This window comes from Larus michahellis, chromosome 1 (genome assembly GCF_964199755.1).
Source record: "Larus michahellis chromosome 1, bLarMic1.1, whole genome shotgun sequence".
Taxonomy (NCBI): domain Eukaryota; kingdom Metazoa; phylum Chordata; class Aves; order Charadriiformes; family Laridae; genus Larus; species Larus michahellis.
Window position 1 is genome coordinate 119962706 of NC_133896.1, and position 27442 is coordinate 119990147.

The 27442-nt window shown below is 44.5% G+C and overlaps 1 protein-coding gene across 4 annotated transcripts in view; it reads right to left on the minus strand.

The window, feature by feature from the left end:
- The window catches only part of GRIK1 (glutamate ionotropic receptor kainate type subunit 1), a 174473-nt gene extending 147361 nt beyond the window's left edge, over window positions 1-27112 (minus strand). For all 4 annotated transcript variants that reach the window (XR_012588997.1, XM_074600491.1, XM_074600499.1 and 1 more), the window contains exon 1: window positions 26839-27112. Coding sequence is in view for 3 of the 4 variants with exons in the window: in XM_074600491.1 (XP_074456592.1) it covers window positions 26839-26968 (130 nt within the window). In the remaining variant the exon portion in view is untranslated. The remainder of the gene's footprint in view (window positions 1-26838) is intronic.
- Between the last annotated feature and the right edge of the window lie 330 nt (window positions 27113-27442).

Genomic DNA, 27442 nt, shown 5'->3' on the forward strand with positions numbered 1-27442 from the left:
TTCACACTTCCTTTGACTGCTCTTACCGCCACTTTTGTCAATGTCCCCAATTTACAGTCACACATCCTCCTCAGCAGGACCGGCTGCTAGAATGATGCTGCTGATGTTTGCGCATGCTTCCATTAGAAGCTGCAGTTTCAAATGTCACAATTGACACTGGTTTTGTTCTGTTATTAGCACAACCGGGGTTTGTTCGAGTACAAGAAGGACAGCTGCCAAATAAAATGGTTGGCACACGAGCCTGTGAGTGACGAATCCAGTACAGAGTGAAAATTTGGAGCACACAAACATATTGCATATCCCTTTTAAGAAAGAGGGCACACAGGGTGTATACAGAGTTTGTTAGAAGTGACGGCGCTGCTGTTGCTCTTAGGTGTTGAATTAAAAGCTCCTTACGGAGCAGGTGTGTGTAGCATTTTAGCTCAGCCAAAGCTCAGAGTGTGGTTTTGAAGTTAATCTCCCAAAGGCCCCACTTATCAAATTTTTGCTTGCATCCCGGAGCAGTCTTGGGGCACCCAAACTATTTCGCATCTGGATGAAGCTAAACGGGAAGACGCACTCCGGAAGCTTAACTTAAGGCAAGCCTCCCCAGCACCAGCAGGCATCTCGTGGGGGCACAGCAGAGCTCGGCCACCATAGCACCTGCAGCTGCTCGAGTGGGGCTGTCATCTGTTTTGGTGGACGGGTCTACAGAGCCTTCTGCTAATGCAGGAAAAGCTTCATGCCCAGATGTGTATAAAGATACCGTAACTGAAGAGGGGGTAGCATCTCAGCGCAATAATATATATGTTCTCAGGCGTGTATTATTTTTACCTGATTGTGAGGACAAGATGCTCCTCACAGAAAGAGTATGAGGATGTGGGTTTTTTTCCATAGAAAAAGGTCCTTACTTGACCTAAGCAGTACAGGGTTATTTCTATTTACCTTAGGTACAAATTAAGCAACCTCACAATGTCCCCTCTATAACAAATTACTCTGTGATAGCACAGATCAAAGCCACTTAATGATAGTGAGCCTCTCTATTTCTATTGATCTGCAATTTTTAGACTATTAAGTTGATACAAACTTGATGCTGTAGGATTTCACTCCTATTTCGAATTACATTTCACATTTGCTTCTTTGGGAAATGTGTGTGCTTGTGTAGCACCTTGCGCAGTAGACATCCTGTTAAGGCATGTCTACGCAGATATTAAGCATCTCTATCGGCAACCCAAGGTGGGTGAATAAAAGCAAGGACTGGAGTTGAAACTGCGGGGCCACGCTAGTGCTCCCTTGACACAGCATGCTAGCCTGGGCTGTGTTCTGCAGTGATTCATTGAAACCTCTTTTGGACTGAGCTGGCTGTGTCTGCCTGTAGACATCCGAGCAGGTATGTCCTTACAAACCTCTGAGGACTTACACAGGTAAATATTGTGTACTTCATATTTCTCAGAATTCGGAAAAACTAGATTTTCAGGAAAGTGAAAAGCAGGTGAAGTGACAGTAATTTTAATTCAAGCAATCCTGGCTTATTTGAATGGACCTACAATAGCGAATTTCTCCAGTATGTTTGTACTCCTCAGGGTTGTTCCCTGGGGAAGTGCATAACTCTCACCCTGGGGAAAAAAGGAAATACCACCTACTCAGCTCCTGGCACCTAACTAGGACTAGTTCCTTTCTTTTTCCTTTTTAAGAAAAGAAAGAAGGAGTACTGGCAGGCTCGTTGTGGTTGTAAAGTGCATTTTAAAAATATACTCCATGGCTGCAGGGGTGGCTGTCCTTTGGGAGTAAGCACGTAATCTATTCTCATGCTCTCAGGAGTCCTTCAGTGTAAGTTCTTCCTACCTGTTATTACCACCTCCCTCAAAAGAAACCCACAACACCCAAGTCCAAGTAGCTCTTTTTGACGTGGCTTTCGGTAGATTTATGTATTTAAAGAATTGCTCTTCTTTTTTTATCAAAAATGAATTCTCAGCAATTCTGGAGTTGCCAGAATTCCTGCATGGGAAGTAAAAGCAATGGGACTAATAAATATTAATAGTTCTGTATAGACTCCTAGGGCTGGACAACCAGGAAAGACTTCTGGTACATTTCCAAGCACCTAGTTGTATATGCATCATTATAGTTGGATAAGGATCATTAAAAATATCTTTATTCCTTTGCAGCAACACATACCTGGAAAAAAACCACTTTACCAGTACAGAGTCTAGTTTTGCATCTATTGATGTACTGAGGACAGAAAACCAGCAGACAGAAATATCTAGAAATGTTTGACATCGGCCTAACCCTACTTCAATGAAGTCTGAGCTTTTACCATCAGGAACATTTGGTGCAAGCAAGATGAATTACAGCATTTTTGTAAATCCCACACTGAATATACAAGTATTTGGTTACACTGTGCCTAGCAAAGTAGCTCCCTGGTTTACAATAAAACAAAGAATAACACCTGTTTTTAAAGAAAAAGCTGAAAATAGTTGCTGCTGCAAGTAGAAGCCCATTTCGTAGGGATGAGATACATAGCACAAATGGGAGCAGAAGAGGGTGACAGTAATGTGGACACAAATAACTAGACCCTTGGTTTTTGTAGTACTAAAATTAGATGACAAGCGTTAAGATGCCAAGGGCGCACCCTTTGCTCTCTCAATTTCATAGAGAGCTTTCATCTTTTCGAATAAGACAACGGACTCATGCCTGCCTCTGACTTGTTCACACACACAACTACTGAACTTAAAGAAAACCATCATTTTTATTCCTTGTGTGGTAAGCCATGTCTCTGTTTAAAGCCCCACAGGACTGTTTAGATCACGGCAGGGTTTACTTCCAGGCCTGAGCTTGGCCTCAGGGAAGCATCCTAGCCTTTCCAGAGAAGATCACAGAGCATTGTCCCTGTGTCTTTTCTATATAGGTGCTCATCTTGCTGTTGCATAAAACATGTATTAGATTATTATCTGTGGACAAATATAGCTAGCAAGAGTCTAACTTTTCTTCCTCATAAAGTGACCAAAAACCTTCTACAGAATAGGCCACTTGAAAGACCTCCAGAAAATCGAGTGTTGAATAAAAGGTGGGAGGTGGATCTCAAAGGAAACTTTGTCTAGTGAAGTGGACAGCCTACTTTCCGAAAAGCTAACTTTATACAGGGTGGAAGGCCTGATGTTATACCTGGTGTTATAATTTACATATGGAAAATTACCCTTCCCTTTACATCGGTGCCTACACAGGAGTCGATACCTATCTCTAGCTGTATCTCTAGCGGCTAACATCATAGGCTTTCTATCTGAAAGAAGTTAAGCTCTGCTCTGTACAAGAAAGTGTCCTTCAGAGGGAGAAGTGCTATAAAAAGCATGTTTGGGTGACCTGGAGTGCTATGTCAAAAAAATACAATGCCACAGCAGGGTTTACAGGAGAGAGCTCACCTCTGCAGGGCAGTTAGGGAAGTGGGATGGCTTTTTTTGGAGATCAGAGGATGCTGCTGAAGATGCTGCTCCTCTCAGGGCATCCTTTTCTGACAAAGGGAAGGGAGAGAGCAGAAGCAAAAGCACAGATGCACGGCTCCAAGCTGCGAAATTTCTGCTACTGTTGTTTAACCTTGGAATTTTCCTCTCAGGACCAAAATTTCCCATCAGGATGCCTCCAGAGGGAAAAGTAATCACCCTTCTTCTCTTAGCTGTTCCTTTCCTCGCCCCTCAACAAAACAGCACTTTGTTTAACTGCAACTAAGATTTGGATTTGACTGTTAATACTAAGGGGAATGAAGACTAGCTCACAGCTCAGGCTCTGCCTTTGGGGACGGAGAGCCCAACAGATGGGACCGAGCAGAGAAAATGTGATGCAGATACAGAAAATAGCAAGAGGGATACAGGCGGAAGATTATCCTCCCCAGTTTATCCTTTTCATTTGTATGGATACATGCAGATACTCAGTGAAATAGGAACGCACCAAATTTGAAACGGATAAAGGAAAATGCTGTTTGATACAAAGAATAATTAACTTGGGGAATGTGTTGCTACCAGGTGATACTGAGAACCGAGAGTTCAACTGGATTCAAGATGAGACACTTAAAGGAGAATGAGAAAAGCTACGATTACAGCAGATAAGATTAAATGCAGAATTCATGCATGTTAGTAATAGGTGAAACACCAGAGGGTAAGAAGCTGGGAAGGAGCTTTCTTGAGGGATATCGTTCCATAATTCTCCATTACAGGGTTCCTAATTTCTTCTTTTCAAGCCTCTAATACTCGATATTTTCCGACATTGAAAACTGGAATGAAAAAGCACCAGAGGATGCTTATATTGTAATTCCTCTGATTTATGTAACATTTTCTGGGAAGTGCCTGTTCTATAAAAATAAACAGTCTGACTGTGGAGCTAAAACTGCATATCAGTACTTACCTGGGTAAAATTAACCTTCTGTTTCAAAGCTGCTGACAACAGTGAGTTTCATACGTGAATTGGGGACAGTATGCAGCCCCGTGTCCATAGTATGTTATCTAACTCTCCCACCGAAGACCCCAAAGAGCAACAGCACCTGTTCAAACCTTGTATTCATTTACACTGACAGATTACAAACCACCTCCAGCTCACAGAGAGTAGGGAGAGCTCTCCAATAAATACACAAACTACCTTAAATTTAACATCTGTGTCTCCAAGTGGCATTCTAATATCGGGTTTGTGATCTGTGGACAGTAATCTCTAACTGCTCGCTGGACTAGCCATAAAGTGTGTCTGGCAATTTCACCATTTGGTGGATAAATACTTGTGGCTGGGCAAAAATAACACAACAGATTCTGACTCCAAGGGGAAGCCCATTTGCTGTGATTTATACACTTACTGCAGTGGATAAACACTAATGCCATCATGATTGCCCGTTGTAAAGATCTTGTCATCTGTAGCAACCTGTCTTTTCCATTGGGGCCAACTGTTCTATCTGATGATAAGCAATAAAGCTCTGGAAGGTGACTGTAAAAGTAACAGACTGTCAGTAGCAGTCAGAGTTGTCGTTGCCTTGTCGCTGCCAGTTATTTGAATTTTTAAGACTTACAAATCCAGGAAACTTGCTTCCTTTCTTACAATTTGGTCTTTTTTTTTTTCTCCTGGCAGAAATACTGAATGTCTTTGACTCTTAACTTTAAATACAAAGGTGTCCCTCCTGAAAGAAAAAATAATAAATCCCTTATGCCCCATTAGCTGCCAATGCATTCTTATACTGTCTTGGTAGTTTTATAAGCACATTCACGTGACTTGTTAGATGTCCGAATTCACACTGCAGAGTTCTTTCAAGCTTGGGTCACAACAACGCAATATGCCAGGATAAGAGAAGTGTATTTGAAGATTTCATGACAGTTTTTGCAATAAATCCTGCATTCTGTAATCTCTTAAGCATGTTGCACACTGGAAAGTACTTGAGTTTCACTAGAAAACGTGCATAAACACAGTTCCACGTACTTAAGATTATCAACAACCTGCCAATTTGCTCTTATCTAAGATTTTGTCATTCCATTTCCTTTTCTTTATCCTCCTTGTGTACCGGTGCTTGAGCTCATGATAACAGGAGATAGCAAGACTGCCATAAAGGGCTATTGTAGCAGAACTCCAATCACTGAATCTCATCAAAATGATCACCTTTATACGGCAAGCCTGCAGGCTTCAGAAGCAGCCTCCAGCTCCAATTTTTAGGGCTATGAGGGCAGGTGAATGGAGCATAGATTGAAAAATGGTGACAAGCAGGAATTTGGAGGACTATAACCTACCTTAACGTCAGCAAAAGACTACAGCCAAACAGCACAGTACTGCTTCAGGAGGAGTGCTGCTCCTGTCACCATATGTGGTCCATACATTTAAGCTTATCACCATATGCAGGTTATCACTGTACAAATGTATCATCTGCTTTCCTAATGTCTCCGTGTCCTTTCTGCATATTGCAGCAATCTGAGTCATTGAGAAAATAATATACAAGTCCCAGCTCCTCTTCCACCACTTTAGGTAGTAGAGGACATCATCTGCCTCAATTGCTCTCTGCTGTCTTTGCGAGGGTTTTTTTTTTCTTCCTTCTAATTCAAACATAAATGTTTATGAAGCTATCTGTGAATATCCCACATCACAAAGGACTTTTACAGCAAGACGAAAAATTCTCTCTTTGATTTTGTGCTTTACTTATCATCCACAACATAACACAGCGGCGTATATTTTGAGATGCGTGAAGGATGTAGATCGCACTTTTTGAATAACAAACATCAGTGTACTTCTGAACTTCCTATGCTCCTTGATTACTTGAAACATATTTCCCCATAATGAAGAGAAAGCTGAGCTACATCGATGGGCCTGATATTCCAGAAACTGCTATCAAAGCCTTTCCCTCTGATGTCTGTCTACATCCTGAATTGCACTGTCTCCCAGGCTGGAGAGGAAGGAAAGATATTGGTGGCATAATGCTGTGTGGCTTGAATGGAACTAGCATAATATCTTAATCTGCTCTTGCCCCACAAGGAACACAAATCTCCCTAGATCTAATCTTTTGCAAAAGCACGGGCTGCACAATAAAAGCGGCCACGCTTTGATTTCAATTATACATCTTCACAGAGTGTAGAAGGGGGGAAACCTGTATTTTGGCTATCTCAGATATAATCTAATTTCTGGGTAACAGACGCACCTGATTTATTAAGTTAAAAAAAATTAAGTCCCTTTTTTAGCAAGATTTTCTACAGAAATGAGATTTGCAGAATCATGCTATCTGCTCATCTATCTCAGTCCCGTTAGCACCAATAATAAAACCACTGGCCACCTTTAGCCAAGTCTGACATATGGGAGAGGTCTCAGAGTCATGCAATTCCAACAAATTTTGTGAGGACCAGTTTGAGGAACGTAGTAAAGGCCTCAATGAAGGAAAAGCTCAAGTTACCTGCAGGTTTGGTCTGCTGGCTGTGTGTCTCTTGGAAACAACACTACTGCCTCTTGCTGCTTGTCACTTGGGGATAGGCAAGAGGACTTTGGAGAAAGAGGAGAACAACAGGTGCTGCCATGGGGTCAAGAGGGAATGAGAAAAGCAGCTGAGGTGATAATAACTGTTGGATGGGGAGAAGCAGAAGATAAATCTGTGCCTCATTAGGTCAGCTATTCAGCAAATAGTTTGTTTCTTGGACCTTCCTTCCTCTCCTCTCCTCTCCTCTCCTCTCCTCTCCTCTCCTCTCCTCTCCTCTCCTCTCCTCTCCTCTCCTCTCCTCTCCTCTCCTCTCCTCTCCTCTCCTCTCCTCTCCTCTCCTAGCTGAACAGACCCTGATCCTTGGATGATAGAAGTCCATGTGGCTCTTTGGAGGTCAGGGAGCTCTTCAGATTATATCAGATCTCATCCAAAGTATTCCTCTGTATTTAGACATCAATAATGTGGGAAAATATTAAAATTAATAAAATTAAACAAACTAGCTTGTAACTCTGTGTTTTGTGTGTTCAAAGCTGTCTTTCCTTTCACCGAGCAACGTACTCCAGAGTCCATCAAGTATGTAATGAAGAATGGCAGAAGTAAATCCATCCTAAAGTACAATAGGCACTATTCCTACTAGCTATACGACAGTTACGATGACCTCAAAATATTTAGGCAGAATCACAAGCCATGGAGACCCAGAGACCCCTGTACCATCCTAGGTGTGAATACAAAGGAGATTTCTAACTCTGTAGCTTAGCATTCAGGGTCTCATTTTGGCTCTCATCAGGTAGAAATGTGTCCGGCTGCCTGCGGTTCTGCCGTTAAGAGCCGGTTTCACAAATGGTGGGGGCTGTCTGCTGCCCCCCTACACACAGGGAGCTCTCTGCTGGCGACGGGGGCTGCTTGTCCTGTGGAGACTGATGTGTTCCCCCTTGGCTTACCTGCAAAGCTCACCGGTTTGGGTTTCTTCACTCTCATTTTTATAAGCAGTTTTGCCAGATTACATTTAAACATGACCCTTTTAATCAAGTTACTCAGTATAATACAAGCAAAATTATGATGGGATGGATGCTGTTATTGCATTACCTATTTTTATCTCCATTGATTCTTCTGTATCTTTCATGAATCACCCTATTGAAAATGTGACAGGTTTATGTCAGTCACAACAGGACTGTAACAATATTAGCTTTACCATGAATTCAGCGTGACATCAAAATTGTATCATACTTGACCTTATTTGATATATTCGTGTGCTGAATCAGAAGCTCCACGCTAAGCTGCACAAAGCAAGGGAAGATTCTTTTCTAACACGACATTCTTCTATATAAATAGAGTTTTGTGCTTTTAGTGTTTGCTGTGCTAGCTCCAACCATGTGATCGTATGTAAATAATAAGGCTATTTCTGGAAACTGTGGCTAGAAGACATTCCAGCTCTCTTATTCAAGCCTGTTTACAGCACCATCAGAAGTCGGAACAACTTACACCTGACAGCATCTGTTCCTACTACAAACTAGTGAATTTTGGCATTCTTTCTATGCCTCCGCTTTGGTGAGAACAAGCAGGGCAGAGAAGAAAACTACAGAATCAGAATCATAGACTATCTATCTCAACTTGGAAGGGACCCATAATGAGCATCAAGTCCAACTCCCTGCTTCTCACAGGACTACCTAAAACTAAACCATTGGACTAAGCATCGTTCAGACGCTCCTTGAACTCTGACAGGCTTGGTGCCACGACCACTTCCCTGGCGAGCCTGGTTCAGTGACCGATCACCCTCTCAGTGAAGAACCTTTTCCTAACGTCCAGTCTGAACTTCCCCTGATGCAGCTTCATTCCATTTCCTCATGTCCCATCATTGGTCACCAGAGGGAGGAGAGCAGCACCTCTCCCCCTCCTACCCACCTTTAGGAAGTTGTAGACTGCGATGAGGTCACCCCTCAGCCTTCTCTTCTCCAAGCTGAACAAGCCTCACTAACAAGTGCCCTCAGCAAAATCTTGCCCTCAAGGCCTTTAACCATCTTGGTCACCTTCTTCTGGACACACTCTAATAGTTCGATGTCCTTCTTATACTAAGGCAGCCAAAACTGCGCACAGCACTCGAGGTGGGTCCACACCAGTGCAGCGTAGGGTGGGACAATCCCCTCCCTTGAGGGGCTAGCCATGCTGTGCTTGATGCAACCCAGGACACCGTCGGTATTTTTGGCTGCCAGGACACGCTGTTCACTCATATTAAACTTGCCATCAACCCAAACCCCCAGATGTCTTTCCGCGGGGCTGCTCTCCAGCCCCTCGTGCCCCAGTTTGTATGTATAACCAGGATTACCCAGTCCAATGTGGAGAATCCGGCACTTGCTCTTGTTCAATTTCCTATGGTCAGTGATTGCCCAGCTCTCCAGTCTATCCGGATGTCACTGTAAAGCCCCTCTACCCTCGAGGGAGTGCACAGCTCCCTCTAATTTAGTATCATCAGAAACCTTTTCAAAAGTAGGAGACCTTGATAAAATCAGCAGCTGGAGAAAAAGAAAGTAGGAAGAGGCTTTTTACCGTTGATTTCCTTAAACTAATGGAATCCAGAACCTTCATTTGCAGTTTGGATGAACCGCAGTAAATTGCCCAACTGTTCTCTTCTGTCAGAATAATGCACTTGCCAGAACCTCATCACTATAAACTGCCGCAGCTTCATTGAATCTGGGAGAGGCAGAGCTAAAATAGCCTTTGGGTCATTTTTTTTTTTTCTGGGAGAAAGTGGTCTGTCACTTAAAACAAAGGACAGAGAATCAGAAGAGATGACTTTGTACCCCATTTTCTCACAGATTTTCTGTAAGAACCCATAGATAAGACTGAGGGCTTGGTTTTCAGTTTAAAGCCCGTGTCAATCAAACTTCCCAGAGAAGCTGCATGCGCAGTCATTGGTCTTCACCTGTTGGCGATGAAGTTTATGACAAATTGACTGCTATGGAAGAAGGACTGAGCTCTGAATCTTTGAAAAAGTCTGTGCCCCCTTCCTTCAGCCCCTGCCAAACGTAGGAAAGGATTTTAGATACGACATATGCTGAAGGAACTTGTCAGCATTACTTGACGCAGTAGGAATCAACATTTTAATTGTAAGCCTCGCTTTCAAGGGGTTAAATCAGAAATATAGCTGACTATCACCTCTTTCTATCCTGCCTGTGTCTGTTTTAACTTACAGGAGTAATGAAGGAATGGAGTTGTGTGTATTAAAATTCTAAAAAGTGCAACTACATATGCTGAATATTCCTTTTGAAATGCTTCTTTGGTTCTTGTTAATTCTCCAATATGGACTAATCCAGCAGTGGTAACGAAATATAAAAAATGACAATTTGGCATGAGCAGTAACTACATTTCATTCAGATTTTTTCCTGTGGAATTGGAATTATGGGTCAAGTAATCAATGAAGAGACTTTAATAATACAAATGTGCATTCATAATACTTCATTATAAAATACCATGAATCATTGCATCATTCTAAGAGTTGTAATAAAATATGCTATTGCCTTTGCAAACAGCTGCGTTGCAAACACAAAAGCCAGGAATTCTAGCATTAATTAAAGCTCCCCATCAAAGCTTGCTCTGAATCCTCTAAACTAACTTAGTTATTTACATTATTTAAAAATCCCATTTCATATTGCAAATGAATAGTCAGCTGGTATCACTGAGCAGCTCGGTCTCACACCTAAGAACTCCTTGTAACAGCAGTTAAAAGTCATCGGAGAGAAGTAGCTTCACACTGTTCTTACTAGAGGTTGCTAAAAATGAGCAATTCCAATATAAATGCCATGGAAAGAATGCTTCTTAATTTTTCCACATCCTAGTTGTGGTGAGTTGACCTTGGCTGGCTGCCAGATGCCCACCCAGACGCTCTCTCACTCCTCCTCCTCAACAGGACAGAGGCAGAAAACTAAGATTAAAAAGCTAGGTAAGGCCAAGATCCAGGTAAAGACAGGGAGATCACTTAACAGTTGTTGTCACCCACAAAACAGTCTCCACTTAGGGAAAAATAAATTAATTTACTGACAGTTAAAATAGATTTGAATAGTGAGAAACAAAGATGAATTAAAACATCACCTTTCCCCCTTACCCCGGGCTCAACTTCACTCCTTCATTCCCGACTCCTCTACCTCCTCCCCCCTGAGCGGTACAGGGGTGATGAGGAATAGGGGGTTGCAGTCATTCCATAGCATCTACTCTCTGCCACCCTTTCCTTCTCATGCTTTTCCTCTCCACAGGCTGCACTCCTCCAGGATAGACCTACTGCAGCGTAGGCTCTCCATGGGCCACAGTTCCTGCAGGGCACATCCACCTGCTCCAGCCTGGGGTCCTCCACAGCTGCAGTGTGGATATCTGCTCCACTGTGATCTCCTCCAGGGCCTGCAGGGCAATACCTGCTCCAGCGTGGTGTCTCGAGGGGCTGCAGGGGATCCCTGTTCAGGTGCCTGGAGCGCCTCCTCCCCTCCTTCTTCTCTCCCCTCCGTGCTTGCAGGAATGTTTCTCACACTTTTCCCCTCACTCCTCGCTGCCGGGCAGAGTTTTGTGTTTGTTTCTAGGAGCAGTTTCAGCAAGTCATAAGCATTATTTCTAAAGTTTGCGCTTTCTTGGGCATGATACTTGTAAAACAATAGGTAACCCTCAAAACAGGTCAAGACTGACTCTGATGAAGTTTCTCACAGAAAAGAGGGAAAGCGCTAAGGATAAGTACAGCTCCCCAGAACAAGATTCACCTGTTTACTGACAATGCATAATAACAATTTAGCACTCACAGAAATACTCAGGACAAAGACTCACACAACAGCTTCCTGAAATTACCTTTGTGAGAAGGAAGAAAAGGTGGGATCTCATCACCCTTTTCGCTTACGGACTAGTAGAGATAAATTAGTACACAAGTCATCTTAAAACAGCAGTTGTCATATGAATTATTCTGGATTTATAAGGAATAATTATCTTCTCCCTCATCACCATTTCTCATTATCTTGCTGTGCAAAGTATTTCAGTACATTATAGAAAACTGGACTAACTTTTGCCTATATAAAATAGGCTATGAAACACCCTGATTAACACAGAATTAATCTGCTTACACATAGAAGTATTCCCATTTAAAGCAAAGAACCAGAGGGCATAAGGTATATAGCCATCTAATTAGCACAAAACATTTCCTTTCTCTTCCGCTGATTTTGTGCAAACCCCAGCACTCCTGAAAAGGTTGAGGCGTGTGCTGCACACCCCGAGTGTCTCTGCTGATGGAGAACTTGACAGGGTGGAGATGGCCTCAACACACTCACCCAGAGGAACGCTGCCTGCCACAGTCCCAGGTGTGTTTGCCACCACTGCGTCCTCTTCAATGGAAAGGAGGTGCTGTTGCTCCTGAAAAAAGGGGAGTACAGCTGCCACGGGGGGCGGAAACAAAATGCCATGACAGCGTGTCTCCCCTTTTGCTCCCCACCATGAAGGCAATGAGGACAACACAGAGAAGGGGCCACGGGGAACATCGATGATGGTTCTCTTCCCACATTGGTTAAAATCCTCCAGCCCCTTGAAATGTCACAGAATCAGAGAATCACAGAATGGTCAGGGTTGGAAGGAACCTCTGGAGATCATCTAGTCCAACCGTCCTGTCAGAGCAGGGTCACCTAGAGCAGTTGCACAGGAATGCGTCCAGGTGGGTTTGGAATGTCTCCAGAGATGGAGACTCCGCCACCTCTCTGGGCAGCCTGTGCCAGGGCTCTGCCACCCTCGAAGTAAAGTTCCTCCTCATGTTTAGATGGAACTTCCTATGCTCAAGTTTATGCCCGTTACCCCTTGTCCTGTTGCCAGACACCACTGAAAAGAGCCTGGCCCCATCCTCCTGACACCCACCCTTTAAGTATTTATAAGTATTGATAAGGTCCCCCCTCAGTTGTCTTTTTTCCAGACTGAAGAGACCCAAATCCCTCAGCCTTTCTTCATAAGAGAGGTGTTCCAGTCCCCTAATCATCTTGGTAGCTCTCTGCTGCACCCTCTCCAGCAGTTCCCTGTCCTTCTTGAACCAGGGAGCCCAGAAGTGGACACAGTACTCCAGATGCGGCCTCACCAAGGCAGAGTAGAGGGGGAGGATGACCTCCCTCGACCTGCTGGCCACACTCTTCTTGATGCACCCCAGGATGCCATTGGCCTTCTTGGCCACGAGGGCACATAGCTGGCTCATGGTCATCCTGTTGTCCACCAGGACTCCCAGGTGTCTTTCAGCTGAGCTGCTCTCCAGCAGGTCAGCGCCCAACCTGTACTGGGGCATTTGGGGCAGCAATAATATTTGTCTTTTGTGTGCATACATGGGAGACAATTCATAAGAGGAAACGTGACTAAATTCATCCTTTGATACAGAAGCAACAGAACTGTTCGCAGCACTCGATCCTATTGGTACTATGTCACTTTAAAGGAGGCACCCACTTAGTTTCCTCCCAGGGGCCGGTGTTAAGCACAGAAGGAAACAAACACAACTGAGAGATCCCCACATTGGGAGAGTGAAGAGAAGAAGGCTGGAAGGCAGGAATTCACCCTGATAGAGGCATGCGTCTAAGTAAAATAGCAGCGTGTAAGTATTTCACTTGGATGCTACAGACAACTGGTTTGTTAAAACACATCTGTGTATCACATATACATCGGGCATCTACAGGAGAAGGTCTAGGCAGATGAGAAGATAAACATTTCTTGCCAATTTTTCTTCATGATAGTTCTGATTTCAAGATGACAGCATAAGAATTACAGTTCCTCAGACCACTTGCTGTTCAGGGCACATCCCACACTCACTCCATCTGCAGATGCTTTTTAATGTCAGTATACGGATCAATGACAGGACATGGTCCCCGTGGAACAGCCTGGCACCCTAATGTAAAAAAAAAAGGCTTGGGCAGCAAAGTACGCAGTGAGTCACACTGATGCAGGACAGATGCTTCATTTCAAAGAGAAAAAACTGCATTCTTCAGAGAACAGTGTTCAAAAATTTAATCTTCATTCAGTTCAATGGAGCAGCTTTATAATTTACAGCACCAGATAAAGCTAGAAGATGTAATGTGAAATATCTGAAGCAGTTCTTCCCCTGTATTAAAATGCACCTTGGGCAACAGAGCCTTAACTTCTCTTAACATATGTTTCTAGCAGATAAGTAAACAATTTGGACGTGAAATGAAAATTTTCAAGATAGTTACAGTTGGAAAAGCATCAGCTCATATTAGACTTCAGCTGCAGTGCCCCACTGATAAGTTTTTGGGGTGGTTTGGCCTAGTTGAAAGGAAGCAGCTTCAGAAGAATAAAAAGCTTTTTGTGTACAACTTGTCGGATCAGAGATAGTAAGAAGAAAGACATCATTTTTACATCGAAACTCTGAAAGAGGCCTTGGTGGCAGGATGGAATAACACGCCAGAGCACGTGGCTGGAGCGAGCTGAGCATCTCCACACTCAGAGAGGGGGGAAGCAGAAACAGAGGGGACAAGGCTGGGAAGTTCAAAGGCTCCTGCGCAGAGAAGCGATCCGCTCAATGCATTGAATTGCATCGACGTTCCACTTCCTTACAACCTTCGGACTCCTTCGGCTCTGTGCATAAAATCTTTAGTCACGTGCACATTGAACTTTGTGCTCAACGGCGTCCGCTCTGCTCCGTGGGTCTTTGTGGGCCGCGGCGAGCTGCGGCTGAGCGCTGAAGTCATCCCGACACCAACACCACGACAGCTTAGCAGTGGGTCACAGACCAGCAAATCACCCCCCTTGAAGCTCAGCACAGTCACAAGCCAAGCAGTCTCTTTTCAAAGTTCCCCACCACCCCTCCCCATGCTGGCTTATATGTACTGAATACGAAGCCTTTCTCTGCAGCGAGCTCCCTCTCTGCCCAGATCCCTGCCACCGGGCGTAGGGACCATGTGCTGTGGACAAGAATGTTTTGTGTCCTCAGAGGGACCTTCCTCGAACCATTTCCGAATGGAGAAGCAGGGAACCTTGTACTTCACACTACTTGGCCATTAGCAGACAAACAAATGGAAACTCCTTCAACAAATGCCCATTTTAAATGGGTTTATCTAAGCAGATGGAGCTCCAGTGAAGGAAACAGCACATCGGTGTAAAGATCTCGGTATTTCACTAGGCAACATGTCAGGAGAAGAACAGCCCATGGTGGCTTGTCCTAGCAGGCCTGTTTCAGACAAGCCAGACTGCCCTGCCACAGCTGTCGGCACCGCCGCAGGCCACCATCCTGTCACTGTACCTCGAGTTTCCATGGTCCTTCACCAGATAACAGACCTGAAACATGGACCATCCAGGTCAGACCTGCAGGGCTGGCAAGGCTCATGCTGGCTAAGGAATTACGTGTGCTTCACCCCAGCAAAGACAAAAGAGCTTTCCCACGAGGGAGCTCCACCTCATCTTTTGTAAGAGCTGTCAGTAAGACCTTGCAGCAGCTGTCAATAAGAAAGGACTCCAGACTTTGTCTCCATTGACTCCAGACATGCAACCTTGTCTTTAGCTGCTTATAACTCCATCAAGTGTTAGCCATCTAAAGCAACATTTCCCCTATCCTGCAGCTGTCTCAGACTGAACACAGGAGGCTTAGCTGCTCCTGAGAATAACAAATACATTTTTTTCCCAAACTACAAAGATTCTGATCTGAACTTTTCACTGAGAATGTTTTCACCAAGAACATCTTCATGCAGGGACTTAAAATTTGATGGCCTGGTGCTGTGAATGCAGTCAGGGACAGCTTTTTACCAACAGCCAGGTAAGTACCTACCCTACCCACTTGCAGGATGGACATGATGCCCGGAGCCGCAGAAACAAGCCTGTCCCTTGCCAGGTTTGGTGATGCCGCAGTATGAGCCAGGAGCCTGCGCTGCCCCTTTGCTATGCTGCCAGCCATCTTCCCGCCACCAAACACCTCTGGAAAAACACCAAGAGAAGCTGTCTCGTCCTTCTCTAGGGCCGGGTCCACAGGGAGAACAGCCACATCTGCTGGCGATGGGTGGCGCAGGTCCCCATCCCGCACTGCACAGCTCCCGCACCACCAGGGATCCTAGTCTTGTCCCCAGGGTGTGAGGGGAACGTTCCTGGCAGTTCTATTTCTTACAAAACAATAAAGAATTACACCAAAAGCTTTTTATATAAACTTGTAAGATTCAAAAGTGAAACCCCAGAAGATGGGAAATCTTGAACCAACGTTGACTGAAAAACTTCAAAATCCCACCTTTTGTTACTTAACTGCAGACATTATTCTTCAGGATTTCTGCTTCATTTACTGCACTCTTTTACTACTGTCTTTGGCATTTAATATTTTTAAGTATGGATGAATAAATTGGGGATATAGGATTCTAATAACAAAGCAATTTTGTTTCACACAAAATACATTTGAACAATCATAAGGGAAAACAGTACAGCCGTGACTCCATGTCCTTCTTGTGCCCTGTACAAGATATTTACTCATTGATCTCCCGTTCCAACAGGCTATCAAAGATCATCTGTTCAATTAATCTCCTATGCTCTTTCTGAACCCTAAGATGAATAAAAGCATTCAAAAACAAAACATGAAAATATTTTAATCAGAAATTGTAGTTGTCTCCAAATTGCAGGGAAGATTTCTTAAGTGGCTTACTTTAGTTTCTTCAATAGTACTCCAATGGCTTATTACTATATTATTTTACGTGGACAGCTAACTTGCTATCCACTTGAGATTGCCGAAGTTATTCATCATGCATTTTGACTCATTGGCCAACCTGACAGTGACTGACAGTCTCTAGAAAAATACAGTACAGCTAAAAAAACCTGACCTAACTTATAAACAGCTTTCTCTCTGATACCGACATAATCAAATAGAGTTTTACATATGTCATGCTGTTGCTGCAGCAACCTGGCCTCCTCTCCTCTGACTACTGATAAGGAGCCTCTAAACTTGATATGAGCTCAGATGTCTTGAGATTAATCTCTTGGGGCCATTCCAGCGAAATCGGGATTAATTTGCAGTTCCTCAAAAATGAAGTAACGATTTCACGTAAACTACTTTTCACATTTCATCAGGCCTGAGCTTCCTATTCATAACCTTTATCGAAATGACTGGGTTGGCACAGGGCCCCCAAGACATTTAGGAGAAAGCCGAGCCTTTTGCACAGCGGGAAGGAGGATTAAAATGCCTTTGGCTTCTCTTTTAGTTTTCTTGAATGTAAGCAGAGAAAAGATTATTTTTGTGAAAGTAAAAGTTGTATTTTGGAGGGTTTTTTCCTCTGGATGTTTACATCTCAGTGCATCTAATTTTCAGTTCTCCATATCTTCATCAGGGATGAGACCGAGACAGTGAAAGCAAAGGATTGTAAGCACTGAGATGTGTAGTTCCTGAAGCCAGAGTTAATTCCTTGCTAGCCTGGCTGAAGAATTTTATAAGGACACCTGAATATTTGATAAAGACTTCAACAGTTTTGATGGTATGCTCTGAATGCTCTGATGGAATGCTCTGAAAGCCTCTTTCCAGCTGCTTAGACCCTTTCTTGGGGGAGAAAGGGGAAACACAGTGCTGGAACAAACATGATGCAAGAGAACGAGTCAGGGCAGTTCACACGGGTTGCTGTATTTGCCGGGGAGTTACAGCCTAGTAAAACCCTTAACCACCTTGCCCATGTATGTAATATCCTTCTAGAAATGACATAAATAATAAAATGTTTCTGTATCCGATACATATATAATTACAGAGAGCATGTGTGCCATAGTGGAGTAGTCTGTGGGAGTGCCAACATGGGGGGAAAAAGATTGTAATTCTTCTATACCCTAAAGGTGTCCATCCCTTGCTAAGACTTACCACCTCTGATCTTCAGTGGAACACCACTGTGCTGAGGCAGAAGCCGGAGGCTGGAGAGGACATGGCAAACCATGCTGAAAAGATGCTCAGAAAAAATCTGAGCAGTGAAAAGGCACTTCTGAGGGCTATGAATGTTGGTGGCCCCTGAGGGGCTTCTGGCTAAGGTCAGACACAGCACCGAATATCTGGCCACTACCCAAATCGGGAGAGGAAGGCACGTGCTCTGCTTCTTCAGAAAATCCTCCAGTGTCAGGGAAAATCTTTAGCATTGTCTGCTTTGCCCTGCACAGCCAGGGCTGAGCTCCAAGCATGTGCAAACCTACCTATAAATGGATTAGTTAAACACACTTGGGCCTCTGTAGCAGCAACATTTAGTACTTCATACGACTAATTTCCAAAGGATCTATGCAAATCTTCACCTCATATACAAACTATAAGGAAATGTCAAAGTTGTGATGCCATGGGCAGAGGTCTGGGGTGATGGCATTCGAGAGACCTGGAGTCACTCCCAGCTTTGCCACAAGTTTGCCAGCAAAACACTTGAGTTATCTGGCCTTGACTTCCCCAGTCATAAAATAAAACTAATTGTATGTGCTTTGTGAAGTACTCCAAGCCCTACTGCTTCAGAAGATCTCACTGTTGTTATTATCCATTACAATGCTTGTCGAAATATGACACAATTCATACTACATGCAATGGAGCAGTAAGGAAACTAGTTCTAATACAACCTTTCATCGCATGGCAGACCCCAAAAGCACCGGCTTCCATGGATCTGCCTTCTAATTCTATGATCCAAGAATACAAGGTACATACAGCTTTTCTTCTCAGTACTGTCTTGCAGAATCATGCTAAACCCAATTTATATAATCTGGCTTCCCCTAAAGATAGCACAGTTCATAGTAGTTGTTCATTGTTTAATTGTTCCACTGCACTACAATGCACAGCAGCAGTGTCACTATACCTCAGCTAAGCTATAGCGAGGCAAGACTCGTAAAGAGAAGTAACACCCTTTGATTTACCTGTTGAGAGGCATAGCTGTAAGCCCAGGTGCGTGGGCTGCTCTTGCTATTCACTGCAGGAAAGCACAGAGTTACCTGTGTGTGCTCTCATGGACCACGAAGGCCAAAGCTCTCAGGTAGGAGACACGTAGTACTAAAGTAAGCAACTAAAGTAATACTGAGGATACGCTGGGCTGACATCCGGGCTGCCATTAACTGCAGAAACAGCAGTGGCAGGTTAGGCAAGCCTAATTACACACCTGGGGATCTGGCTTGCATGCTGAGGACATTAATGACACATCTCTCCCTGGGAGGGGAAGGGGAGGTGATCTTTAGTAGAAGTGAGTGGCACCAAGTGCCTCATAAACATCCTGGCGGGACTCTGCTCCATCGCTCATCCCAGGGGAAGGCGAGAATAAATTCCTATCTTCAAACCTTTTTTCTTCTTTTCTTACAGTTACCTAATGTTGTTCTTTTAACATAGCATTTTTTTCAAACCCTTTGATCCACAGTGTACACTAATGTCTTTTCCTACTTATTCTGTCCAAAATATTTAGAACTGAAAAGCCTGTATTACTTACGTTGCTGTGAATGGCTCTTACTATATTTTAGCATGCTTGATATTTAAAAAAAAAAAAAAAGTGTTGGGTTTTTGTTGGATTTGGTTTGTTGGTTTGTTTTATTCTCTGTAGGAAAGCATGCAAAATCGCAGTGATTTTAAGGTCTTGCTGCCTGTACCACTGAATTCAGAGGGGGCTCTGTTCCTTCTCCATCTGAGAGCCAAAGCAAAGCCTCAGCATCTGTGGCAATGCTTCTAGCAGAAGTGTTGCTTGGACATAACGGCTGTGGGAAGTTTCGCAGCTCCTTCATACGTAGGTAGAACAATGAGTTTCGCACACTTGCTCACTCAAAACAAGTCCTGCTCCATATTTCTGGAGGTACTTCTGCACTCTGACTGTCACTTCCACCTACTCAGCATTGCACCAGGACCTCCGTGCCATTTAGCAATATGGAAGGATGGCTGGTCTTGAACCCCAGCCAGAATCAATGTGCTCTAAACATAACTTTCCTTGAAACAGACCAAGTTTGCATGTGCAGATCCGATGGCAGAATGTGGGAACAATTTTAACGCCGACAGAATTTATAACGCTCCTCTCTTAAACTTGTGATGGTGCAGTCTGAAAGCCCAAAGGAAAAGACAACTAGAAGGTGAAATTTTAAAGAGCCTGATGGACCCAAGAAAAGAAGCTCAAAACTGAGCCTCTGAGACCACTTCTAACTCTTCGTCCATACTGCTGGGCCATATAACTGATTCATACTTCCCAGCATTTGTGCTGCCCTAATTTAGTGCCTCAGCATGGGTGAAGCTGTAAAAATAATATAAGGAACCTTCTGCACTGTCAGAGGAATGACAAAAAAAACCAAACCAGGTATTTTTGCAGCCCTATCAGATACTCCTCTAGCTGAAATCAAAAAGATGCCTATTTAGAAATGGAACAGTTGCAATTTTGAATTTTGATTTTGCTCGGTGAAAGCAAATTCATCATTTGAAAGCTAATCATTTTCTAGATAATATGTATCACCTTCAGCAGAAAGAGAAAGAAAGAGAGAGGGAAGCGTAATAACATTCCCATTTCAAAGCTTTCCCCAAATCATAAACTCATTACTGCAAACTAAAATCTGAAGTCAAGCAAAAAGTAGGACATACTGGGTTTGCGAGTTACAGATCCAAAGCTGTGGAGTAAAACTAATCAGTTCTTCCATAGGATTTTTCTTTTTTTTTTTTCTTTTTTTTTTTTACTGCAGTACAATCTATAGTCTAGTCGGTCAAATCAAGCCTTTCTGAGAAAAGAAGATTAGAGGCAGTTGTTTAAAAATTGAGGGGGGGGGGGGCGGGATTTAAGCTTTATTACTGACCAGGATATACAAAACAGACTGTAATGAAAAAACAGTATTGAGATTGTACTTGCGGTCTGAATGGAAAACGTTAAGCGAAGACAGGGCCATATGGAGGAGCTTATAGTTACAGCAAGAGCTGATGCTCAGGCAAATGCCCTCCAAATAAGTCAAATTAGGCGTTATGGGAAAGTCGTAGGAATTTAAAAAAAAAATAATTATTACACCTGAACACTACAAATAGGCTATTAAGCAAGAAATGAAATTCGGAGAAATTTAATTTTATTTTATTTATGAGGGTTGTTCCTCCTGCAATGATCACTGTACTATCTATGAATTGTTAATTGAAAAAGTGCTAGGTTAAGCATCAACCATTTTGCATAAACAAAATACTTGATGAAAGATTCTTATCCTTTGGCAAAATTTCATCAATTTCATTGTTTTGAAGATTTCATCCTGTATTTTACCAAAATCTTAACTGTCTGAACTGATGCACACATGTCACATAAATGCATTTGAAGCCTTGGTGAAGCACAGCAGGATGTCCTATTTATCTGGCCACCTGGAGCTCACCGCAGCTCTACAGACCGATGTTGCACAGGGGCACATTAGGATACACCTTACATAACTTAAGGGAAAATAATAAAATACTGCGGCACAGATACCAATGCCCTGGCATGCCTTCCATTTCATTTTCCTATAGCCCACTTGACTTGTCACTACTAAGATAGCTACGTGAAATTTGCCATAGTTAACCACATATCTCCCAAGACATGAAATGCAGGACTAACATATCTTCATGATGTATCTTTAAAATGTTTTTATCTCCCTCAGTACTGTCTAAACTGTCCTACCTCTGGTCCAAGCTAGGCAAATCCAGCTTTGCTTCCTTGGTTTTCATTTTCTGGTCTCGGGACCTTTTCTTTGCTGTTCTCCATCAACCTTTACTGACAAGTGGTCCAAGACAGAAGCAACTCAAGCTCGGTGTTTTTAATATAGCCCTGATCGTCTGGCTGCCTTCAGCATAATCATAGAGCCTTAGTATTATAGACTATTTGAAGACTATTGTGCGCCTTTACAGCTCATCTATTTCATGCTAAAGCAGATATTTTGGATGTAGGTATGTTTTGACGACAGAGACACAAAACCACCAATTTTCTGGAAAGTGAAGGTCTCCTCTATGGTTTCTTTAAATCCTGAGCAGCACTTTACACCACCCCAGCAATAAGGATGCTCTGGCCATGGCACAGAGACCCAGCAAACACCCTCACTGAGGTATCAAGAGCTGATGGTGTAACAGGTCACCATAACACTGGCAAGCTTCATGTGCTCAATGACCACCATTGCTCAGCCTTGGGAGCGAGCTCCAGAAGTGCTCCGTGGACTGCACTGGCGTAAAACAAGAGCCAAAGACGGGCAGGACTTAATTTGACGGATCCTACCCGTCATTAGGAAGGGTGGTACGTAGGTAGGTTAGTCAGGGGAATTGCAAAAGTTTCATAATTCTCCATATATTAAGTATGTCCAGGCAGCTCTTCAGGCAATTTAAACCAGCATCACTCCCTTGAGTTCAATAAAAGGACGCCCATTTACATCAGCTGAGCACCTGCTTCACGACTTTCTAATATTCCTCAGTGGAGCAACCCAGTACGGCAAACACCTTCCACAGTATAAAAACCTGGAAATACAATGGTATGGAACCCAAAGTAATCCACCCCTCCACATCATCAAGCCTAAATGGCAGAACACAAAGAAATCACCAACAAGATCATGATTTTAATAATGTAGGGTGAAACTATGCAAATCGTTATGCAGTCCAGTGCTTTCCCTGAGCTCACTCTATACGTTGAGGCCACTTGGCTGCACTGACCTTTCGAGTGCCCTGCTACAGTGCTGGCTGTAGATTTTTCATCTGCCTTTTATAGGGTTATTTTTACCTTGATTAACCATTTAAAGTGTGCAAGCCAATCCTTGCACAGTCTCACACTTTTTACCGTACCTTCAAATCCAATAAGGAGAGAGATGCATAAAAATTGCTGTTTGGACATTTTGGCAGCAATCCTTTAGAAATATTTGTAGCAAAGTCATTTTACGTTAAGTGTAGAATGAGGAAATTTAAGCAAATTGTATTGCAGTGAAATGATAAACCACTGAGCATTCAGGATCTGGTGAACAAAACGTAGTAATGCCTGATCATCTAATGATAGCAAATGCAGCCCCACTTCCTACAGCATTATGGAATAGAACAACTTGTAGACACCTAGTAAGAAATACTTTTGAAAATTAACATTTTTAATGACGTTCAAATATGATAGCGACTTTCCAAATACATTTTTTGCCATGTCACACTGATGAAGCTCAAATGTGTACTAATATCGCTCCCTTCACAAACAAAATCTTGAACAGGGTTGACAAAAAGTAGCAGATTTGCAGAGAAATTAATTAGGTTTTTGTCTTTATCATTCTCACAGTGTGGGAATGGTAACATCACGCAGGAAAAACCTTCACAGCTCTAGCCCTGCTTGGGGAAATATAGGCATTTATTTTGAAATCTATGTTGAAAAGTTCAACTTATTGGAAAATAGTATTTTGCAGCTTAGGTTGACTTATGTGTGTCTGTTTTAAATCTATATTTCTCAACTGCAGAGAAATATTATGGGCTAATCCTGCATCTTTAAAAACACAATTCACTAAACCATTGGGAATTTTGCTTACGCAAGGTATAGATGAGTGCAGAGTAACTACAGAAACACACAAATTACTGGAAATTACTTCTGGTACAAACTGAAGGGTATCTATTTCATCACCTAAAGCAGTTTCTATGAAACTTAAAAATTACTCATTTGCTCGTTTTCAGAAGCTGTTAATTTTAGAGATTAATTGCAAAATTCATCCAAGTATAGCTTCCTACAAGTATTTGTTGAAAACTGCCACATTCTCTTTTTAATTAACTCCAGTGATATGTGAATAACTTGCATAGTTTCTCAACTATTGGTTAGTTCTAATCCAGAGTGTAGCTTGAATGACTAGCATTTATAAATTTTCATGTAATATCACTGAAGTATATTCTTATAACCTAGTTAGAAGTTGTAATGTCCTTAAGGACGTACAGTAAGAAATGAGGAAGCTCTGCATCCAGTGCTAACAAATAAATTTTGTTGCTGCTGAGCTTCTTGGAGGCCGTTTCTGCAACTTAGTGCCTGCTTGCCTTAATTTATAGTCTTCCTTCTGTTATTTGAGTTCATGTATTTTATACAAGTGGTACAAGTAGGAGAGATAAGAAGGTTTGGTTGACTCAGTGTAAAAACTAGAAATTCCTTGGTATTAAATCAAAAATATTAGGGTCATGAACTTTAAATATACCTTTATATAATACAGTCTAGTGGGTTATGTGTAGAAAAAGATGGTATTTCCTTGGACAGCTCTATTAGTTCGTATATCAAGAGAAAAGCCTTTTAACGTGAACGTGAAAGAAATACTCACTAAGACACTAAAATTTAATTATTGTATTACCTGAGACTGAAAACTGTATCTTATCTCAAAATCCATTATTTTTATCCCAATGAGTTGGTTTTATGGGTCATATTGCCATCCCTCATTTTCTTGTTTAGAGGGCTAGAAAAGTAATCATTAGCTGGATGCTGAGAAATAGATAGAATTTCTATCGCTCGCGTGTGCTTTCTCAACTAATTAAATACCAACAAGAGAATCCATTCATTTGTATTATAAGCCAGAAAAATTAAAAAAATAAAAATCCAAAAGCTCCTTAACAGTGGAAAATGCAATTAAACTACCAGTGTATTAATTCAGGTTCAAACTGCCACACCATTGTATAGCAGTGCTTTCCTTTCTTTAATTAACTAAAACATGAAGAAGAAAATCTGATGGCTTAATAGCATTTTCTTCACTGTCAGAAATTCTTTGGGATGATTTTATTATGTTATCACAGAGAGTGTCAGAGGAGTTATTGCCATTAGTTCTGTTTGTCACCTCTAAGAGTGACAGATTCCACAGAGAAACTTACTGCTGTTAATGGATGTGAAGGATTAATATTCTATAACATCATTACTTTATAGGCAGGATGACTATAGTAATAAGAATACGTGTAGTATTTTATGCATCGACAACCATGTAACATACAAGGAGCATTTATTCTCCGGCAGCATCTCTTTGGATGTATGTTTGGCTGCTGTGGCTGAAAGCTGAGCAGTTTGTCACACTTATTGTTTATATTGTGGTGGAAGTAAGGGAGTTGACTCAGTATTAGGGTACCATCACTGCACACACTGACGGAGCGAAGCCGAACCAGAGATAGGCATAGATCTTGCAGCAGAGAGTCTACAAACCACACAGAACAATTTTAGGGAAAAGCAGCGTGGGCAATTGCCTGGGAGCCTCGCTAGACCAAACAGAAGAGGCAAAGCAAGTTCTGCAACGGGGAGGTTGACAGAGGGAGTAGCGCCCACCCTAAATCTCTGCCTGGGTCCCTGCAATGCTGATGCCAGCAGTGAAGCCCAGGTTTCATCCTCCACAGAGCTAAGCATTTACACTATGTTCAAGCAAATATGTTTCGCTTTAAACTCCTGCATGCTTCTGTTCCTTCAGAGGCTATTCCCATTAAAGCTAAGCAAGTAAAGGCTGCCTAGCAGCAGCAACGATGCTCACGTACTTCCAAAGCAACCTGCTGTAGCATGTGGCTAAGTTATTTGAACATGTTTTACTTTCTTCCACAAGTTTCTTTGGCCTCAATTTTACCAGTGTGTGAAAGCACAAAGCTTTACGTTTCGTGTGCTCTGTGTATGTGCCCAGACAGCCATTCCCCTCGGCTGCAGGCTGGCACGGTTACACTGTAGTGGTGAGCAGAGAAACAGCAAACTTCACCTGCATCCCGCCTGAAAACAGTGAGCATATACTGAACGTGGACAGTAATAAACTTATTACAGGTTTTCAGCTGCAAGGTGCCGAGTGCCTTCAGCTTTTCTGCTTGTTTTTCTCCCCTTGCCTTTGCTCAGCACTTGAAGGGACTGTGTCCCTTAATTTATTTAAATGTTTCAGTCATCGGGTCCCTTGCTCTCTAGGCGTCTGAGGAGCCTTCTACTTGGTGTTCGAAGGAGCGCTCATGTGAGTAAAGCTGAGTGGGGTTAACGCTTGCCAGGTCGAAAGGCATCAATCTTTTCCTTCACACAGGAACACGCCTTTAGGAATGCATCTCCCCGGGTGGCATAAACAGCTTCTTTTCTCTTTTTCTTTTTTTTTTTTTTTTTCTTCTTCATGTTCTGCGTTTGTCAAACAGAAGAGGGACAGGCAGAGCAGCAGAAGCGTGGCAGCTTCTGCCTCCATCTCTTCCAGAGTTTTTCCTAACCCCTAACTCTTTTGATACTTTGTATTCACCGTCTCACTTGAGTGACACAAGAAACCCACTGTAGGGAGCGAGGCTTCCTGTGAACTGAGCCCCGTTTCCATGGTGCGGAGTTTTCCACTTAAAAATAAATCCCTGTTTTCTAGGGGGGACACGTATGCACAGCACTCGCGGAGCCCCCCCAACACCCCAGGGCTGGGGGGCCGAGGGCGATGGAGGGCAAAATCCCGAAAGGTTACCCTTGGCAGCTTCTCCGCTCTCCGCTCCGACCTGGGAAACCTCGGCACTTTTCGGCACGCATTTTAGGGCCACCGAACCATTGATGCGGTGTGCCGTCCCCCCCGGCGCGGCGGGGAGAGCGGCAGCCGACTGGGTTTGGGCGCACTTTCCACCCGCGGCCGCGGAGCGCTTCAGCCGTGACGTCCCCCCCTCGCCCGCCGCCAGCCCCGAGCGGCTCCCGGGAACCTCGTCCCCATCCCCATCCTTATCCGCATCTCCATCCCCATCCCCGCTCCGCCGGGATCCCCGTGCCCAACTTCCCCGCGTCCCGCCTCCCGCGCACCGGGGCAAACTTTCCGGAGGGAGCGGCAGCCGCCGAGCCCCGCCGAGCCCGGCAGCGGAGCCAACGGGGCGGGCTGCGCCCCGCTCCCCGGCCAAACGCCCCGCCGAGGAAAGCGGCGGGCTGGGAGGGAAGAGCCCAGCCGCCGCCGCCTCCCGCAGCCCCGGCCCCGCCGCGGCGGCTCCCCGCGGGCTGCGCCGCGACCCCGCGGGAGGTACGCGGTTCCCGCTGCCCCGGCACAAGCCAACACCCGGCGCAGCGCCCGGGGCGGGATGGAGGGGAGGCGCGGAGATGACGGGGGGCACTCACCGATCCGCAGCACTTGCTGGCCGCTCCGGGGCAGGCCGGCGGAGGCGCAGAGCAGCACGAAGAGGAACCCCCCGCCGCCGCCGCTCGGGGCCGGGAGCCGGGGCCACCGCCGGCCGAAGGCGCTCGCCATCCTCCTCGCCCGCCTCACTCAGTTCATGCCGGGCTCCCGCGGGTGCGGGGCGCGGGCGGCTACCCCCGGCGCGGCCGGCTGCGCGCCGCCGCTCCGCGCCGCCCGCCCATGGCGCGGGGGTTCCGCGCCCCGCCGCCCGCGCTCCCGCCGCTGCCGCGCTGCGCTGCGCCGCCGGCCGCCGCTCCCGCTGCCCTCGCCCCCCGCCGCCACCGCCGCCGCCGCCGCCGCCGCCGTCGGGAGGGGAGGGAGGGGACCCGGAGGGGGCGGCTCCTCCCGCGGGGCGGCCCCGGGCGGGGCGAGGCGGCTCCGGGGGCTGAGCGGGACGGGGACACGCACCCACGGACAGGCGAAACTGTCCTGCCGCTCCCCGGCGGGGGCAGGGGTAGGGGCAGGGACAGGCGTAGGGACAAAGGGCAGGGAGAGGGGGCAGAGATGCTCCCTTGCCCACGGTGCCGCCAGCCGCCGCCCGCCCCG